We start from the raw sequence: 21,364 nt of genomic DNA on the forward strand, positions 1-21,364 counted from the left end.
CAAATGAACACAAGGGCAGGTTTGGGATAAAGGGGAGACACATGAAAAAGCAGAATATGAAGAATCACCTGTGTAATATTGTAGCTACATTCATCTCTCTTGCTTGAAGATTTAATCTACTACAAAGCTATTAGCCATGTGTCAGTCAGGAATATGAAGATGTTAATGATAAAATTCTATATGTGTCAAAATAAGAGCTCAGTTTAAATCTGCTTGTACAAATCTTAGATTAGGTTATCATTAATTATAAATATAATAGGCAATACGCTTCTTCCCTTTAAGCAAAAAACCAATTTCAGCCTAAGAGAATGAAGTAATGTGAATTTTCGCTTAGCACAGACATTAAACATTATCTTATTTGGTATTGTCTGCTAAGGAAAAGAATCTTAATCTCACACATTTCCATCCTCTGGTCCCAGTTGTGCCATCATTAACATACATGCCTTACATTTAAGCACATGGAGGTTCAACTCCAGGGCTCTGCAGCCCAGTGTGAAAACTCTCAGGAAGGGATCCATCTGCATTTCACATGGTCACCATGAAAACATGGTTTTGGGTGATTTAGCCAACTCCTGAAGCCCCCCTTACAAGTACCATGATTGGACACCATACCGTAAATTTTTCAGCGTGCTGCAGGAGCAGCAGTCTGTAGCAGCTAAAAAGGAAGGTGGATGTTCCCTAAAATATCTTGATATTTTCTTGGCTTCAGAGGACGGCTGTGTTTGCAATATTGCATTCATGAATTTAATTGAAGTTGAAGATAGGTACAATTCACAATATGGTGCTGGAACATAAATCCGCAGGGAGCAGAAAGCAGAAATAAAGCCTTTAACAGCTGAAGAGCGCTACCTCTGTGCTCAGTGAAGAGCTTCGTGCCCTTGAGAAATAAGTCCTCAGCTGCTATTAGCAGTTTTCCTTGTACCTCGCCAGCCTCTAGCAGAGGATCACTGTGCTCAGTACATTGTCACTGGGGTGGTCACAGACATGTCCTGGTGCTCTGCTCTTTAGCTTTTGGGATGCAACTTGAGATAGCTACATCTTACCAAAAACCAGTAAGATATCAAGCCTCTGTTGGGAACCTGCAGTGTCCTTGTCAAATGAGACACCTCTTGGTACAGCCTCTTAATCACAACTGTTCGTCACAGAGTGGATGCTACCAGAAGATATCAGAAGTGCAGGAACTGAGCTTGTAAAAAACATCAAGTCTAACCACTGATGTTCATCAGGAAAAGCTGAAGGCAACTACGGTTAATGAAGGAATAAGGTTTCAAAATACTGCAGAGATTTAACAGAAGCTAAGAATTAATAAGATGGACTCTTAATGCGACTCCTTGTAACCATGAGGAGACAGAGGGAAATGAAGGTGGGTCACAGCTGCACTGGCCTTCACACCCTCGCATGACTGCATGAGATGGTCAAGACACCTTTTCACTGCAATGTACTTGGCTGCTTCACTATTTCCTGGGCTCATGGACCCACACTGAGTCACTGTTGAAGAAGCATGAGAGTGTTTCTCCATCAGATTCTGCCACCGGTTATTTCAAATACAGTGTTCATAAACTCCAATACTAGTTAAAAAACTAGTTTACTGCCCTTTATGCCCCAGAACTGCACGCACCCTGATCCAAGCACTGGGAAATGCTCCTGAGCCTTCCAGTCTAGACACAGCTGAAATGGCCAATATCACATCTGAGACATTTTACTTACACTAAAAATGTGAAAGACATCTGGAATAATGTGCTAAAGGAATCAGCTATATTGGCCAGCCGTTGAGTTATAAATGAGACATGTTTCCCTGGACTGTGGTCAAGACTATGCAGAGTTTTGAGTTTTACCATAGGGTGAAGCCTCAGCTATGTCTGTACTGATCTCACAAGTCATCCTGCTGGCACGAGTGCCACAGCACCCGTTGTGCCCATGGGCTGGGCAAGGAACCAGTAAAGCCCCAGCAAGCTCCAGAACAATGCACCACCTGGGAGCAGGGAAGCTCTGAAACAAAGGATAAGAGGAGGAGGGTAGAAGTGGAATTTGTGCTATTTCCACTGCTCAATGTCATCTAAGTTGAACAGAGGTGCACTTCTGCACTGCTGTCATGGAGCAGGTCTTGTGATGAGAAGAAAGGAAAACTGATAAGGGATTCATTTTGTTTTGCAGTGCTCCAAAACACACAGGTCTGCAGCTATGATGTTGCTGTTGTTCTTACTTATCCAACTCTACTGAAAAGGATTAAGTCCAGAAATGTTTTAACCAGACACTGACCCAGCTATGGAAAAAAACCCAAAAACCAAACAGGAACAGGAGCTGTTTTGCTGAGAAAGAGAACTTGCCAAGACCAAATGTTATAGTGAAGAGATCCAGGGAAAGATGGTATGGACATGGCCAAAATTAACTGAGTGTGGAGGCAAAGAAAGATGATACGGAGAAACCATTTTGTTTGATTGAATGGCAGGGGAGTTTCAAAAATCTGCCATTGATTACAGATGCATTACTGTCAGGCACAAGGCTTATGTGAGTTTAGATTTATACCTCGGTTGTAATATCCAGTGGGTGACTCAGTTAATGATATCTCCTTTGTCCCGTGCTTCTGTAGATCAAGCAGAGCAGATAATTATGAATAATGATAATGATTTGGGTCTCGGAGCAAATTTGCACAGATAAGCACACGCCTATGGTTATGTGGCTTCATGCACAATAATTAAGCATGTCTGCCATGGGAAGTGAAATAGAAAATGGGCAAAATCATTCCTTTACAAGAAGATTGTTTTATATTTTGGACCTGAAAAGTTGTACTGTGTGCTTATTGCAGGTAGCTGCCAGATAGATTTGAGAGTTCATAGACCTGAGAAAACAGAGGGTTTGCCTAAACAAGAGCAGAATGTGACGCAGAAATAAAGACAAAAGCTACCTCTGGGCATGCTGACATGTCACGGAGCAGAGCGGTGGCATGCAGAGGCACCAGCATCGCCTCTGAAACATCCCGATCTGCATCAGGACGTCACTGTGCCTGGCTCCTGACACCTGGCAAAGCCACCCCACACCTGGGCCAGGACCAGCCAGCCCAGACCCACTCAGCTTCCTCCGACCAGCAGCTCACAGCATGCTGTAGATGGGCCTTGGCAAATCTACTAAATGTCTTTAGACATGCTGCTCTAAATTGCCATCACTGTGTCTGCTTGCACATAACAGAGAGCAGGAGTTGGTCCACTGAATTGTGGGAGGTAGATGCACGGTTCCACAGGGATCTACTCAAACGCCTTCCATAAGTACAGGGTTTCACAACCTAACAAGGTTACTTCGAAAAACTTGCTGTTGTGAAAATGCCACTTACATTTTGCTTCTAGGATCAACATGGCAAGTAAGACTTTCTGACACCCCCTGGCAGCTTCCAGAGGAAAGGTTCAAAGGCTTATCATTTTGTCAGCTGCGATCAGTTCAAAGGAGAATTTTGTCATCTAATGTTTTAAGGCATTTCAGTGGGCTCCCTATGTGGGAGCAGCAGCTGACATCAGAGAAGACTGTCATTTAGCAACATGTATACGGGCGAAAGTAGGCCTCTTCTACACCTCCAAACAAGGAAAATGTTTAGGAGAGCATCAAGACCTTTCCAGGCAGTATGTCCCATCTTTGGAAAAAGTCAACATAGCTGGAATTTATCTCTACTAACTTTGAGTCTTATTACAGACTCCCTGTCCAGGTAATAGTTAATACACACAAAGACAGGTACTTCCAGAGGGTGATTTGGCTTTTGGTGGCCTGAACAGCTTTTTTATCAGTGTCAAGATCTTCAAGTTTATCACTTCATTCTCTCTTAAGACCTTCCAGGCACGATTCAGCTTCGGATTAAGGCACTTCTATTTGGATGCCTGTATGCAGGTGTCTAAATGACCATTGTATCCTCAAAAACCTTGCCATTAGATTGGGAATTTGAGGGCTGGATTCACCATATGCATCCAACTAGACTAAACCTCTGTCTAAGGCCCAGTTCTTCATGTGCCTTAGAATTTAGCAGCAGTCCTTGCAGATTTTTAACTACACAGCTTCTCAACGTGTCTTGCAGCACTTGCTCAGCAGGTTCCTTAACCTGCAGTGTCCATTATCAGGGGCGAGCAGCTCTTTCTTAGCATTACCGAGCCTGAGCAGACCATGGTGTGCACTGCAGTGATGGTAGCATCATGTCAGTCCCAAAGCTGCTGTGGTCCAACAGCTTGACTTGCTCTAGTCATGGGAAGATGTCCCCAAAATGCAACGTTCTATTCTCAGTGTCTTTTTGTTACATGCTAGAACGCTGCTGGAGAAGCATTAGTGCATGTGCTGGCCTTATGGTACCTGCCACCTGCACAGGTACTTCTGCACCACCTGCAATGGGACTTCTTCAGACTATATTATGACTTATACGAATGCCATCCAGTCTTTAATGGACTGACCATCAAAATATCCCTGTGAAACAGGAGAGAACTACCATCTCAATAACACAGACTGCACCATGAAAAGGTGGAGCTTTCTTCTCGTTTCTTTATCTAAGAAAACTTTATCTGAATTATAGTAAAAACCCCTATGCACTGTCCAGAGAAACTTCTCTCTGAGGGGAGAATTTATCTCCTCCCACCGCCTTGTGCTGATAACCCCCCAAGTTTTGACACCGCTCTGCACAGAGTCCAGCTTGGCCCACCCTCCCCTTCCTCACAAGCTCTAAGGAGATACCACACGAGATGGTGGGACCATTAAACTGACTGCCAAAACCAGCCCCAACAGGGACGTGCTCCTCCTGGTTTCAGAGTAGAAAGAACAGAGTTGTCCAACTATTTAGGTTGTGAAAACTCATCACAGGTGGTCTAAGACTAAAACCTCCCATCTCCTGGTACCCTAAAGGAGAAGAAGGGTGGCTTCTTGCTAAGGAAGTAAGGTGGCCAGGACACGCATCTCAGTCTGCCACAGAAAGGAGAGATGATAGCATGTTTCATTTTCAGTGGCACGGCATCAGCCTGCAAGGCAAACTGCCTAACATTTTCTGCAGCAATGTAATAGCTAACCTTTCATATTAGTTCCCATGGGTACTTTGAAAGAGTCTTTCTAGAAAGAAGTTACACAACTACTGAATGAAATAAAGGAAAATGTAACTGGATTCTTTCACTTGTCTAAGATGCAGGTTTCTGTAGTGTTGCAGAGATGACTTTAAATGTTTTTTGGTAAAATGAATCTAATTAGCTGCAGATTGAATCCCAGACCAATGACACAAATTACAGAATACAACAGGGAAATGTAAAATACCCTGAAGCAACAAGTGCGAGCATTTGACAGACTGAGGTCAATACAACATTTTTGGTATCTTAATTCTGCCTGTGCAACTGAGCAACATCAAACAAGGCAGCGGCTGCAAAGGCCACCGTAACACCAAGCTGCTCTCTGTCATCACAGCTTAACGGGAGCTGGATCCTGCACTTAATAATTCCCAGGGGAAATGCCTCATGAAGAGAGTATAGTGCTGAACTCTGCTTCCAGCTTCACTCTCAGTGTAGCTGAGAGGAGAATTTGACCTTTGGTAATTTGATTAATACCAAATTAACAGATGGCTTTGGACTTTACTTGAGATTGTTTGCTTATCCTTGTGTCTTGCTTTTCTCCCCGCGACCCGGCAGACGCCACCTCCACACGTGTTCAAAGTGGGGGGCAAGTCCCCCAGTCTCGAGAGGGCAGTGGAGCTGCACACCCCTCATCCCCAACCTGTCCTCGAGGAGCAGCTGCTTTCACCCTGGATGCAGCGCCTTAGTGTTTACAAGAAGTGTTGTTCCTGGTTTTGACATTTTACAAAGGTTATTCTGAAATTTCTATGAAAATAATGTGGGTGAGGTGCCTATGGAAAAATACATCATTGGCTCTCAGAACCCCATTGCAAAGCAGCATTGATACAACAAATTTCTGCAAAAAACCGCATGATTTATCACAAGCACAACCTTCTGTTCTTTATGTAACTAAAACAGACTCCAAGAAGCACAAATAGAGGAGATTTAGCTCATCTTACCTGGAATAGGTATAATGGGAATACTTTCATTGGGGACCACACGGGGGGAACTGCTGTCTTCCACATAGAAATGGGCAGTTTGGAAACACTTTCTGTCAAAGGAAAAAGAAAAAAAACCAACAAACAGATTCAGGGTGTGAAAAACTGTTCTCTGAAAAAATAGCCAAAAACTTTTGCACATGTTCTGCTTCCTCATTTCTGTTTCATTTCTGCTCCATACTTTCGGACGGTATATTTTTAAAACATCTACGTGTGAAAACCTATGTGCATTTTCTACAACCACAATCTTAATTTCAGATTCTGGTGTGCTCTAATTCATTGACATCTGACATCCACCCATCATAAATACCTCTGTATATTATTGCTAAGTACTATGGAATATGAAATTACACTCACAAAAGTTAGTTGCAAAACAGGTTTCAAATACATCATTCAGAAAGAAACTCTGCACACAAGAAACACATTCAGCACCCAGTTCAAGCCAAAAATCCACCTAAGATACCAGCATTTCCAGGGAAAATACATTTACTGTAAAAGTTTCTCCTGTGTAACAGTTGACAGACAGTAATTCCACATCTGTAACTGCTGCACGTCACGATGTTCTGCTATGAAAGTTATCCCTTAAACATTACATTTGTTTGTTTGTTTGTTTGTTTTTTAATGCTGAAGCCATATAACCCTCAACCCATCCTCCTCCTGCAAACTTGTATTACACACGCTACTACAGAAAAACGCAACACACACTTAGCTTGGGCCCCAGGACTCATCTCTGAAAAGGCCTATAAAGAATAGGAGAACTTAAATCCACCTGACTCTTTTTTTACCTGTATTTAATGCAAAGCAGAGAGCACAAGCTGGTCATCACAGAAAAGGTACTGAGCAGAATAACATCAAGAGATCCGAGGAGACTCTGCATGGTGATGTTAACCGAGGCAGGGTTTTCCAACACCAGCGTCACTGCTCATTGCTGACTTAATGAGCTGCTTGAGGCTGGAACTGAATATTTAATGAGTCTTGCTTGGTGTGAGCAGCTATTGTGGCAGGAGAAGGGTCTGCTCTCATCTATGGGGGTGCTTAACAATAGCAGAGAGATCCCCCTCATTGCAGCCCCTAATGAACTGCTCCTCAACACCTGGGCAAAGTTTGCAGGCTGTGCCTTTTGTTGAGTTGCTGGTTCCTTTGCTGAAACGTATTTGCATGTAGTGGCTTATAAGTTTCTGCTTTGCAGTCTCCTTCTCTGTAATTCGGGCATTGTGCCCTCCATGGAGAGCCCGCTCGGCAGAGCCGGCTTTGCTGACTTCACCAAAGCAATTTGCGCTCCCTTTGTTTTCAACATGCACACACAAAAAAGTCACTGGAAATCAAACCCCTCTCTTTTAGGCAAAAATAGAACATAAAATAATCATGGGTCCTTGCTTTCGATGTGTTTGTGCTGTCCACTGCACACTCACAGGGCTTTACAACGCCAGCACATGCCACAGCAGCACAAGTACAACTTAAGGCAATGCAGAAGCAGAAGAGAGCGGATTTCACAGCGTGGAGTAAATGTCTCGGAGCAGCTTTCTATTTTGAGGCACGATGTCTTGCATTGTGCTGGAGTTATTTATTTACTGAGTGTGCTTTTGTTAAGAAACACCATAAGGTGAATTCACACATGAGGATGCAAGATGTGTAATAGTCTCACAGCATTTAAAAAACATCGGGTGAACCCCCCCCACTCTATTTGCTCCCTGTTCTCATTTTTTTTTTGGCAGCCTTTATTTTGGACAATGCACACCCTGGGGGCACGCAGCAGAATAAATCAGTCACACATAAAGAAGGAACTATGAATATGAAACAGGCAAAATGTTCCTGATCTTGATGTATTTGAGGCTCTTCCCCTTGAGTCAATACTACAAAAATCCTTGAGCACTTCTCCCGGTAATGAAGGCCTTAAGAAGGTGTTTGATAAAAAGACAGACCTTTACATAGGGATTTACAGGATTTTTTTAAGCTGATGATACTTAAGAAAAGCAATTATTTTTTGTAATTTGTTATTTTATACTCTGAGAGGCTCTGATAGGCTGGCATTATGGTTTTTTATGCAGCCATAAGACAGCTTTTTCTTAATAGCCTCAAAACATGTAATTGTGTTGGATAATCACATTGTGTGATATTGTAAGGCTCAGGATGGCGATAGCTGAATACCCAGTCCAGCATATCTCTGCTGAACACAATGTTGGAATAACAATGTATTAAATGAATATTTCACATAGTGAAGTTTTCTGCAATCATTAATGTCATTAACAATTCTGTATTTTATTCCTGGAAGACTTTCCGAAGCTTTTTTTAAAAGGCAGTCACCATGGAATCTGACTAAAGGTTTCCCCAAGTCACAATCATGCTAAAATACACTCTTATGTGTGTGTATATATGTTCATTACTTTATAATACTATATGCTGGCACATTAGTTGAAGACATGCCTCTCAAGCGCTTTTTATTCACTTGCTTATAATTGCTGTAAATATTCCAAGTTCAGCCTCCGCAGCTGAGCTCGCGGTACCCAAGTCATCGCATCCCTGTCCTGGTGACCCCTCCATGTGTCACAGGCTCCTGGTGACAGCAGAAGTCAGCACTGATGGGACTATGCAGGCTCAAAACTGAGAGCAGGATAAAGCAGGTTGATCTTTAAAAGACCTTTTACAAAAGATTTCACAATGTTGCTGGACGAATTTTCCAGCACGTTCGGCTTACTGGGTGTGTTTCCTACTCTCGCACCCCTCCTCTGTGCAGCTCCAGGAAGGACCGCGCGTCTCGGGGCACCAGGCAGGTGCATCCAGAGCCCCAGGTTGGATAATGTCAGTTTTTCAGCCTGGGACTGACAGGGTAAGGAGATGCCTGAGCCCAAGAAGAGCCTTTTGCAAACTCATGTTTGGTTTGAAGTAATAAATAATGATATAGCTGGCTACTGAAAAGCACTTCCAACAATCTGTATCTGCGTTCTCCCCCATTTTAGGATGCTCCTTTCTATCCCCTGGCATTTCCTCTACCCATTACCTTTCCCTCAGTACACAAACCTTACGTGGCAGCAGTTGCTAAGGCTACAAGAGGCTGCGGTAAATCTGTGTGCGTGTATGGGGAGGGCTGGATAAAGGAAAAGGTTGAGAGCAGAAAATTGCTTGTTTCAAGTCACTGGAGAAGCAGCCACAGAGAGAGGTGGGAATGGACGCCAGGCAAGACAGGGTGCAAGCCTACAACTGTTTTCAGATGAGTCCTTCAGCCTGTAACTTTTAATCCCGGTGTGTATACATGTGCGGGTGTTTGCATTTGTGTGCCCATTTGCTCAGGACACCAACATCATCAGCAGAATAAAATAACATCTTTTTTTGCTGATGCCAGCAGTCCTTCATGAATGAGGAACTGGGATTTGTCAATGATATTAATGATTATTAAATCTGAACAACTAAATCACTAATTTTAAAATAATTCTTGCATTTCTGCAGCACTGGTTGAGGAAAAGCGAATCACAGCCTTGATTTCACTTCAGAAGAGTTTGGAGAGCCCACATCTTTTCTGCAAAACACCAAAGAGTCTGTTGTTTCTGAAATATGCCTGTGTGCAGTGAAGCACACCGTTTTCTCTAGCCCCATATGTTTTTTTTTTTGGCTCCCTTTCCCTGGGGCACAATAACTGTGCGAGATCGTGGTGATCAGACACACAGTTGTCACATATGGACCGAAATGCAGAAAGTAAAACAGTGCGAGATTAGCATCTCCCCGGAGAAGGAGCAGAGGCAGGGTCTGGAATGCAAAGAGGACACGGGGGAGAGCATCCTCCTGCCCAGAACCTTTCTGCAGAGATACGGGCAGTGAGTTATTAAAGCAAACTAAGAGGATGCGAAGTCCAGAGCAGCAGTACCTTATTATCAAGCATAAAAATATGACAAGAGATGGTCCTGATTAACTGGGTTAAATGCTTGTTCCGTCTCCGCTGAGCAAAATACCAGATTAGCTTCTGTAGAAGAAGAGATGCCTCATGAGATTTTGACACTCAAAACAGGTTTCCTTGGTTATTAGTCAATAAACCTCAAGCAGCTTCTCCTTTATACTCACCTAAAAGCAAGAGGGAGAACCAGCTCACATAATGGTCTGAAAGCAAGGATGCATTTTATTTTCACGTAGAAGATAGCACCTTAGTGTTTAGTTAATACCATCTCCGAAACAAACACACAGCGCGCTGCAGATGATGGGAGTGCCGGAAATCACTCTGAGAGCAGCATTTGGCCTTTACTCCTCTGTACTTGTTCTAGAGTGGGCAGCATCCCCTGATTCAGCTGACAGGAGAGGGGTCGGTGCTGCTGTGGTGCAGCTGAGACAGAGAGAGAAGGAGCAAGGAATTATCACAGAGGGGCAAGTGATTGCCCCATGGTGGCTGGCTGAACCACCAGAACAGTGGCCAAGCACAGGGAAAACCAAAGGGGAACGCTTTGCTTTCTGGGGACACCCGAGTGCTGTGTGTCCTGCCTCACACACCGAAGTGACCAGCACGTTCATTGCTCCCTTGTTCACTAGGGACCTACTTCTTCTGGGCATTTCTGTTGGCTGGAGCAGTGTGTATTCCCTCTCCATTTATACTACTTCAGTTCTGTAATAAGATCTAGGAGCTCTAGGCTCCTAGTTTCTTGCAACTACCGTCCTTTTGGGTCATTACCTCCGAAAGCATGACCAATTCACGGGCAGATGGCTTGAAAGGGTCCTGGAGGCCTATTCACTACTGTCAGAGCAGGCTAAATCTTGTCCTCTGGGTACCCTTCCTCCAGAAACAGCCTCCCACAGACGACAGTGCTGCAGAATGTGCATTCGTTAACAGAGAGGCAAATAGCCCCTGCAGCCACCCTACTGTCCCACACAGTCCTTAGCTGGTGGGCAGAACAGGCGAGACCAAGCAGGAGTCAAACCAGGATCTGTAAGAGACCTCTAAACCAGGCTGCACACAGCTTATTCTTTATCAAACGCAACCAGGATACAAGCATTCATTCACCACACTCCTCCATCACAGGAGAGCCTGCAAATAAGTCCCAAACAAGGATCCGACGACAGGGAATGGTCCCTTTCACTACCTCTGCACATTCATTCTCACCATCAACAGAAGAAAAGGTGCCTCAGATACTCATTGAACAGTTCTGCATGTTTTCCAGGAGACACAATTAAGATTGGCTTCTGCTGGCACCAAAACCAGAGCATGTATGCAGTCAAGTGTACTAGTAACACATGGCTCTGCACTTTAAACTAGCTTCACTATTCCTTGGCAAGCATTTGTCACTGTCAGAATTGGCAATGGCTCCTCAGAAAAGAGCCACAGACTACTGAACAACAGAAGTGCTGCAAATCACGACTATGTCACCAGCAGGGCAGTGGATGGGAGCCTGGACAACAGCTGCCTGCAGTCTGCACTGCTCCAGCCGGGGTCATCAGTCACTGATTTTTATGAGCAATAAAATTGAGTCAAGCGTTAAGAAGAAAAAGAGAAGAGAAAACCACATGAAAAAATCTGATCTTATTCATAAGTGACCAGCACAAAGCAGTGATATTACGCTCAATGTATCAGAGGGGCAATCTTTTTTAGGTAGAAAATAGCTTATATTGCCCCAATTTTCTACAATTATTTTCCTTCACAGGTCTTAATGCTTAACGATCAGAATTCAAAAGCTGAGGTATAAAAGAACCTATACTATGCTGGAGCAGTAAGGCAGTGAAGGCTGACTGAACTCGAGCTACGGGAGGATATACAAAATGGGAATGCATAAAGACCAAGAGAATAAAGGAAAGCTGAAAAACGATGAAAACTTCCCTACAGTAACGCTCATTCTCCTGCATATCCCTCCTGAAGATGATTCACCTTCTCCCCACAAAGCAATTTCTGCCTGTAATCTTCTTGGGCAGTGTCGAGCATCTCACAGATACGGTCACTGGAGAGGTCTGGATGATACATGGACAGGCTTGAGAAGTTCACAGCGTGCCGGGTCCTTGGTATCCTTTCCTTTCCTAGACAGAATGGTGAAAAGTAGCCTGTCCCTTTCAATGGGCCTCCTCTGGGCAAGGAGAAGCGCTTTTTCATACCAGTGAGTTGTTGTGTACCCACACAGTCCCGCAAAAACTGAAAGGATGCAAATGCTATTCACCAGTCCAACCACACATACTTACAGCCACACACTCTGCAGTTTCATAGAGAAATAAAGATGGGAAAAAAAGGTTAGGAAAAGGCAGATGGAAAAAAAAAAAGAAGGCAGACACAACTTTGAGGCGGTATTGGTGATGAAGAATGCACCGCTAGTAAAAATTGTCCATCTGAAAAGCTAATCTGCAAACAAAACCAGGGATTTTTTACACGGAAAGACAGCTAATTTAATATTTATGACCTAAATTTGCCAGCTGACTACACAGCTCTCCAGAAAATTAAAAATCCTCTTCTCCCAATCCTCTGAGATCCCATCCCGTACCAGAGACTAGACACCCATTTTCATCACATATGGACATTTTCATCACTCGGACACGACACAAGAAATAATAATTTTTAGAAGGGTAGTCAAATAATTAAACAGTTAAGAGATAACAACACACACCAAGATGAGCTGCTTTCCAGTCCTGCCCCCTTCATCAGCTGTGCAACCAGAAAGTGCCCAGGTGGCCAATGCAGAAATGCACTTAGAAAGCTCTTTAACTGCAAATTTAAGTGGATAAATCTTAGTTTAACTCAGCACAAACATTTTCCACGGTTCCTTGTCCCATCTTCCTGGTGTCCCTGGAGAACAACAAAGGTGATGGTGAAACCTTATTTGTGATGACACTTGGCCCTGTAACACTTGGTAGCTAATTACTCTCCTGGTGACCTCTGACAGGGCCAGCAGCATCAGCCCTTCCCCTCCTGCTTTAATCAATACTCACAACAGCTGGGTTGGATACACTCAGCAATTTTACAGATGACTGAATGGGTTTACTCATCAGTATTTTCTACTGCAGGAGAACAAGGCTCCTGGTTATATGCATTACTGCTCAAAACTTTTAATGTCTTCAGGCAAAAATGGGGTAGAGAAACCTATATGTGGGGTCTTAAAATGGTTTAAAAATTAGGCATGGTTTTAAAAAACAAAGGGAAGCTCAATGTATTCATTTTCCTCTCCCTGAGCCAACCATTTATTCAATGCAACATTCATAACAAAGACTAGAAAAATCACAGAGGAAGACAAAAGACATGCCTTTTCCAATCAAATAATCCCTTAGGCAGTTCCTATAAAATGTGTACTTCCAATGCCCTAAACATCATGTAATATTAAAAAGGAGCCTAAAACTTTTGCACAGAAGGAAGCTAAATTTAACCAAGTAAAGGGTTGTTCCGTAATCACAAAGACTGCAGCAATCAATGAAGATTGCCTCTTACTAGAGAGGAGCTTTTAGTAGCACCTCTAAGAATTCAAAATTGGGCATACTTGATATTATCATTTCAGGACATGAATTCCCTTTGGGATGAATCTCAGGACAAGAAAGAATAAAAACAGGGTTGCACACTGGGAGGATAAATACAAGTATTTTTAACCACAAAGTGTAATTCATCTGGATTGAAAATGTGTTGTAAGAAAAACAATCCAGAGACGATCCCACAAAAGAGAGGACAGCAGAAACTGTGCCTCTCTTCACAACATTCCCCTAAATGCCCCTAAGTACTCCCACATTATTACTCTCAAAATGGAAAAACTGCAAAAATATTCTGTCCTTTCTCTGAATGGGACATCAGGACATTCAAGTGACAACTACTTTCGATATCCCAAGCCACGGCCTGGGACCTAGGCATAACACAAAAATGCATTAAAAACATAGGGACAGGTTTTTCCTCTGTTTTGATGGTCCTGCCCATCTTCAGGCAGAAATGCCGGTTTGTTACTTATAATGCAAAACTCAACTCTCCCTTTCTCAGCTGATGTGTGTACTTGTACCTGGCCTAAAGCTGCATGGGAGACATAGGAAGGTTTCCCAACACTGCTGGAAATGTTCAACTTATTGGAGGCCAGGATAAAATATTAAAAGTGTGATTATTTCCATTCTCTTTTCGTCACTGTGTATTTGGAGGGTGGACGTTTTTTCATTGGTCATTTCAAAAAGAAACAGCTCCTTAAAACCTTTTATGATCTCTGTTAACTCTGTTTAGAACACAATTAGAACCGGCACAAAAAGCTACCTTTGGAAGCACAGCACAAAGGAAAAGAAAAGAGCAGCTGGCACCAAGAGCAGAGAAGCAAATTATTTAGTACCTGGCAGATAATGAGAACACTGAGAATACACTACTTAATGCTAGTGCTCTGACAGGGCTATGTACGTCCCCTCATCACGCTAATACAGACAGCCCGGGTGGCAGCCAGCTGGTCCTCCCTCCCCACCCATCTCCCTAAAAGCAAAGATTTGTAAGCCGCCAAATAATAAACCTGGACAGAAGTCTTGAGGATCATTAATCTCGCTATCAATCAACCCCTTTGGAGAGTCGCTTCTTGCTGTCGCTGATACTAATCTGGTAGTGACTGGAGAGCTCTGGGGAAGCCTGGAGTACGCGTGTCTGAGGAATTGCTTTAATGAGTTTCCTACATTCAAAGGTTAACAAATGTGACAAGGAAACACAAATATCAGAGATAATAAACTACCATCCGTGGAACCGAACCACTGAGAAATAGTAAGTTGTGCGTTCTGCTGTGGAATGCTGAATATGTCTCTAACCAGCTCTGTAAAAACAGTCAGGTCAGACCCCACTGACCCATCTCCGATGCCAGGAGACGCACAGGGACGTTCGTGTGAGCTCTGTCCGCTCCAATACTCCTTATCTGCTGGGCTAAGGACCTCAGGCATCGCTCTGCATTAACAGAGCTTTACCGCAGAGAAGCAAGTTGTATTTGCTGAAGTGGTGTTCTGGTTACATCGGACAATCCACGTGGTGTGAACAAGTCCACTGGGCTCCCTTCGCTGAACACAACAGACCCACATCAATTAATAGATCAGAATAAAAAGTCCCTGCGTCAGTAGGATCCTTCCAGTGTCATCTGAATCAAAGAGCACAGCATTTTTGAGAATATTTCTAAACAATAAATAGTATCAACAGTAGCAATAATATCAAAGATATCTCAAGATAGTTAATACTGTAAGAAAAATCTAATTAATACCAAAAAGCAGCAAGCAGTATTAAGCATACTTAGGCATAATAAAGAAGCATAGAAATTAAAAAACCATGTGTGTTTCAAATTACCATATCCACAGACCAAATAAGCCTCAATAAAAACTGTTAGAAGCAAATAACGGAGGTAGAATCCACTACACCATGAGGCAGAGGGGACTAGAAAGATGATCCTGAAAGTGCTTGAAATGAAGTGAGGAAGAATTCCCTTTTCAAAATACTTATTAAGAAAAGGACATCTTTGAAGTTTCAGGCCTATAATCCATTCAAAGCTTCTTGAATTTTAGTGTCGTGGAAATACACATATTTGTTACACTAAAAGGACTCAAAGTATGAGGCATATCAGAAAACTCACCATGAAGTCTATTAGCAGGTCCCCAATTATATAGAAGAGTCAGGAATTGAAAAAATCGTAAAAGTAACAGATGTAGAAGAGATTTTTGCCTTTAAGAAATCAGTCAAAATTATTCTGAAAATTAGAAATTGCTTTCATGCTAATGACAAACTGTTTTTCAATAAGTAGACACTTGGGCAAATAAACTATTGCTTTCCCATTGTCTTAATCAGTGTGTAGAAACACGTAATAATAAAACTAATCACAGGAGGAGAACATCTTGATTCAAGATAAAAGTTCATTGCAGATAAGCGAAACAGGAGAAATTCAGTCAACCTGTGTTAATTATTAGATCGCTTAACACCAGATACAGTTTAATATATTTTCTATTTATGGACTGCTCCTCTTCTTTGTACTATTTCCAAAGCTTGAATCTACCTTTTATTAAGCTCTTTATAACCTTTCAGTGTTGATAAATCTGAGACTGGGGAAAAGGAGAAAAAAGCCCACAAGAATTGCAGTTTGCACCTTAGCAAAAACATATAAATGCTTCTTAGTGTATGAAGAAACGCGCCTGGATCCATCAGGCCCTTGCTCAGAAGCAGACACGTAAATTAAACACAAGCTCTTGGCTCAGCATTTCCTTTTCTCTCACAGCTCACGAAGTGACACGGCTGCACAGACACACACCGTCCTTGAGGAACGTAGGACACGTCTTCTCCTAGGTGAACTGTGCACGGCTGACACTTCCAGCAATTCAGATTCATTTTCCTCCTCCTGTGTTTATGCGTTTCATTCCATGCTCTGGCGTGATCTTTGGTGGTGCTTTTGCTGCCGTTAGTGCAGCAGTTAGTGAGCTCGGGAGAAGAAAAGACAGCGGCAATCGCCATGGCCAACACCACGGTGTGGGTGTGCGGGCAAAGGGGATTCCAGCAGGGACCGAGGTGCTGCTGTTAGACCCACTCCAACCATTTCCATTTCTGCTGGGAACTGTAGTAACAAGTTCCTGTTTTATTCCAGTGTTTTAATTCAAGGAGTTTTGTGAGCTAAAAATGTTTAAAATGCAGACTAAACAGCAGAGTATTTTGCCACTATTTCTGGTAGTTTTGTCCCAGACATTTGGTTTCAGATCTGTGATTTCCTGTCGAGAACACAAAAGTGTGAAATACTTGTTGATCCATTTATTCATTTGCCTCCTGGCTGATCGTAGCCATTTTGACAGAACAGATAAATAGACTTGCTCCTTTTTTTTTTCTTTCCCACGTACTTCTCCATCAGTCTGGAAGCACTGCCCCAACTTCCCAGATGCTGTGCTTAGGTCTTTGTCACTCCTGCACCCTCGCTTTGCATCCTGCACCTTCCTTTTTTATGCTCGCTAAACCGATTTCACACAATACTCAGGTTGTCTGAACTGCCACAAACAAACTCTCACTATAGCAGCTTCTACAACTCCATCTGCCAGATGAAAGCGATACACAATATTTAGAGAAACTATTTTTGAACAATTCAAACCCAATAAGCACTTTACATCACTCTTAAGGACACGAGATATATCTGTGACAACTGGTTACTCCAGGCAGCATTTAACCATTTATCTGCAATGCATCTCAGCAATTCATCTCTTTTTTCAAGTCACGAACAAATGCTGCCCTTTGGAAGGGGAACAACTCTTGATCATCCTCACTGAGGAAATGGCAAAGGTAACAGCTTCACGTGTGTAACATCAGCACAAGGTTTTCAATGCAAAGCCATCTCAGCAGCCTGACAAATGAGTCACTTTTCTTTGACAGACGTGTAGCAGAGCACGGTGCATTTACTTGATGTGCCCTTTTATTGCGAAACACACTGTCTCCCTCCGGTTTGACTGGAGCAACGGGATGCAGCATTGCCAGGAAAGAGCTGAAGAATGCAAACTTGGCACCACACAGTAACTGAATGTTGATTCATGGAAATTATGGGACATTCAAGGGGACAGGTCCCAGGCTCCAAATTACAGTCCACTCTTGTATTGCCCCCATGTGATTATAGCAAGTTTGCTTACAATTTGCTGCTCACTCTTCTAATTGGACTCCTGCAAAGGGCAGTTTGCTGTGCCATGAGCTTGTCACTTTATATCCTGCTTTAACTCCAAACCATTCAATTAATATTAAATTCCATTTACTATAAAAGCATTTGTTGTTGCCCATATGATGCTATCGGCAGCCATCTCATTAATATTTATTTCCACAAAGCGGCCCACTGATGTTAAGATCTCAGATACAGCTAGCAACTTTAAAAGGAGAAAATACGTGAAGCCAAGAAGGTCAAAACAGAACATGAGCTGCAAAAGAAAACATCCAACCCATATGAATTTAACTCCTTCACAGAAAGCTGAGTAAATACAATGAGGTTGGTAGGGATCAATGACTATGTTAGTTAATTCAGTCACTAGAAAAAAATGAGGAGTTAAGGTTGCCAGTGCATCTCTCTCTGGGATGGGGTGTTGCGGTCTGGCACACCAAGGAAAAAAGACGCTGGACGGACAAATGGAAGGGAACACTCAACCACTGCCTCATTCCCCTGTGAACTGAGCTGTCTCCTCTGCAGGCTTCAAGAAAAGCAGAGACCTATGGATAACCTTAAACCTTGGGCTAGTGTTGGTTTAAAGCCTCTTTCCTTCAGCATCTTTTTCTGTGTTCAGCACACAGGGAATTAGCACAGCCTGCCCCAGCTTGACAGTGAGGATGTCAACGGGACTCCCGACTCACCAGCCAAGGAGTGAAGGAGGAGAGGGCTGCAGATGGTTTCAGTGTTGTAAAAGAGCTGGTGTAAAGCTCAGGCATTCTCTTGCACACCTTCAGTGCAAGAAAGCATTGCTAAGGAAAGAGAGGACATCCAAGTGCAAGCTCAGATCCTATGGACGACACTGCAACACATTGAAATCTCAGAGTCGCAATAAAACACAGACTTTTCATTTCCCTGTAGGCCTAGGCGCAGCTTGGATTATCACAAAAGCTGGTGAAATGGGAGCATTTCTTGTTCATTCAGAAGCACCCAGCCGCTTCTCATGCAGAATGCTCCTGAGAGTGAGATTACACATTCAGACGTAGTGAGATGAAGCAGCTGCTGAGAACATGTATCAAATACTCTGACATCTTCTCTTCTGCTCTCTTATTTGGTGCCTCTCGAATAAAACTAAACTGCAGGGACAACAGGTCTCTTTCTAGTAGTCTCCACCTATTCCTTCAAACTATACAACAGGGATCTTGTTCCATGTAGCTCTGTGGATAGCAAAAACAGTGATGTTGAACTCTAACCTTCTGCTACCACAAAGAGCTAAATTAATTCCCTACAGCACATCGGCACTGCTTTCAAAAAGGCCCAGGCTCTGCAAAAAACAGATGGAAACTAAACTCATGGGCCTTTAAAGATGTTAAGCATTTCCTTGCAGTGATAGCATAAGAATCTTTCTTCCTCCCATCAATTTTTTTATTAATCAGAGCACACATGGCAGCTCCCTGTGTGGCACCACTCAAGGCTCACCCCATCAACATAAAAACTTGTGAAATTATCACCTCGGGTTTACCACTGGGATAACAATGCTTTTATACCTAGAATTAAAAAGATGAATTGTCACAGCCTGGCAAATCAATGTGCCACGCAGACACCTAACTAACTCCAATACTACTTCATTGCCCCTTTTCTTCCTACAGATTGTTCCCACATTTGCTACAAGATCTGGCTCAGAAGCCCAGAGGAAGGACCCCCACCACTCTCTTGTCACCTTCGTGCTTTTGCTGTAAGGATCACCGTCTTTTACAGATTTTGAAGCAGAAATGCAGTTTGGACAGCAGCAAAACCCAGCCTGCAGGCTCTGAGAGCCAAATACACCCCAGAGAGCTGCTGAGCACTTGTACGTCCCCAAATTCACACCTCCACCACCACGTTATGTGGAACACAAGATCCTTCATCGTCCATTTTGCTGAAGCTGTTTGTCTGAGGACCTGAGTCAAGCTACTCTTTCTCCCCCAAAGAACTGAATTGGCATTTTTACCATCAAGAGTGTTGTACAGTTGTGAAGTGCCCAGTCATTTCTGAAGAGATATCGGGGACCTGGTGCCAGGTCCTTATTCACAGATAACAATCATTACCGTAAGCAGAAGAACAAGGGTTCTGCCCTGCTGACTGCAGCCAAGTGCTCCACACAAGTTGGCTTTGAAGTGATAAATGTCACGTTTACAATGGGTTTTGCAACATGAAAGTCCATAATTTGCTTTCCAGGGACCTATGCTTGATTATCAGGAGAGCTAGAAGCATTCATTGAAATCTAATGAATAGAATTAACACATCATTTAAACAGGGACTAATATGTATGCAAATGAGAAAAAGTTAAAATAAGAGTTCAAGCCATAATTTCAGAAAATATAGACTGCATCCTTATGAAATATGAATGTTTCAATTCACCTCATATCTCCACATCTATGTTAGCTGCTTTGCATGTGAACAATAGGGTGCATCAAGCCCATTTTGATTTTTATATTTGAAATTGGACTTATAAAATGGATTATATTGAAACATGAATAATATATATGCTAATTAAAGACTCCATTTAATGACATAAATAAAGACGAAGACCAACAGAGGCTAATTTCTATTTGCAAGTTTCCTAATTGGTGTATTTTCCTTTGGAAAGCAGAAACTTGATTTCCACAGTCTCAGAAAACAAACCAAGAGAATGTTTTCTTTGCTGACATTATTTAAAAAATATTTTCAGCTTTTTTATGCATTAGGATTGATCTCCACAGAGATACAATTGCTTTGCCTAGATAGATTCAGTATTAAATATCATCCAAGTCAAACTATGGTGATTGGTGCATGCAAATGGTGTCAAGTCTTAATTATCATTAGATTTTCCTCTCATAAGGAATTAATGTTAATAAACGTAAGGTGTATCTAACCCTCAATATCACAAAGCATATTCAGAGTAACTCTGGCAGATGTAAACCATGGAAATGTCCCTGATGTTTGACAGGTTGTTCATCTCCCTCTCCCTTCGTCCTCTTGCCCCCCAAAATTAGACAGAACAAGGGCACAGGACAAGGGTATAGTTGCAGGGAGACAAGACATTAGCACAAAACATGACTACAACTTCTGCCATGCAAAGCCTACAGAAGAGCTTGCTGAAGAACAAACAGATTGCAGGAAAAGCACTTTTAGGTTAAAAGGCTTGTTTGCACCTATAACCATGAGGGAAGAGTCAAAGACAGTTCATTCAAATGAATTTGAAGCCTATAATGATATAAAGGCCAGAAGAATATTTTTTTCTTCTGTGTGTAAATGTTTGCTATGTGGATAAAGAAACCCAGATTCAGCCTTAACTCACAAAACCAGCATTTTCAGGCTCTGAAAAGCAAACTCCAAAGCAAACCCATTTTGTTCAAAAAAAAGTATCTAAAAAATGACAGGTATGAGGACTGCATCTTCACAGCTTTCGCTTGATGTCTGTAATGCCAGCCGCTGTTACCAATGAACACTGAAATTTAGGAAACTTCTAAGACTCTGCAGAATAAATGATCATGGTTTTGAGTTCTGCTGTGGCTGGGAGTCCTCCATGCCCTCAGTGCTGCCAGCACCGAACAACCGCTGCAGTCTCTACCGCCGTGTCACTACTGCCAGGGAGCAGAGTTTGGTATTGAGGAAGAAGAGGCTCTGCCTGGTCCCTGCTCAGCATCTTCTGCTCTTGTGGTGCCCATCCCTCCACACGCCGCCTCCTCAGCGTCAGAAGAACGGGCCCGGGGAAGCAAATACCTTGAGAAAAGCTGGAAAGCAGCTGGAAAGG

At 42.8% G+C, this 21,364-nt stretch overlaps 1 protein-coding gene across 1 annotated transcript in view; it reads right to left on the reverse strand.

The window, feature by feature from the left end:
• The window catches only part of PTPRG (protein tyrosine phosphatase receptor type G), a 405,613-nt gene that overhangs the window by 33,121 nt on the left and 351,128 nt on the right, over nucleotides 1–21,364 (reverse strand). The window contains exon 14 of the mRNA XM_065845638.2: nucleotides 6,020–6,111. Coding sequence (XP_065701710.1) covers nucleotides 6,020–6,111 — 92 coding nt within the window. The remainder of the gene's footprint in view (nucleotides 1–6,019; nucleotides 6,112–21,364) is intronic.

The sequence above is a fragment of the Patagioenas fasciata genome, chromosome 10 (assembly GCF_037038585.1).
Source record: "Patagioenas fasciata isolate bPatFas1 chromosome 10, bPatFas1.hap1, whole genome shotgun sequence".
Lineage (NCBI taxonomy): Eukaryota > Metazoa > Chordata > Aves > Columbiformes > Columbidae > Patagioenas > Patagioenas fasciata.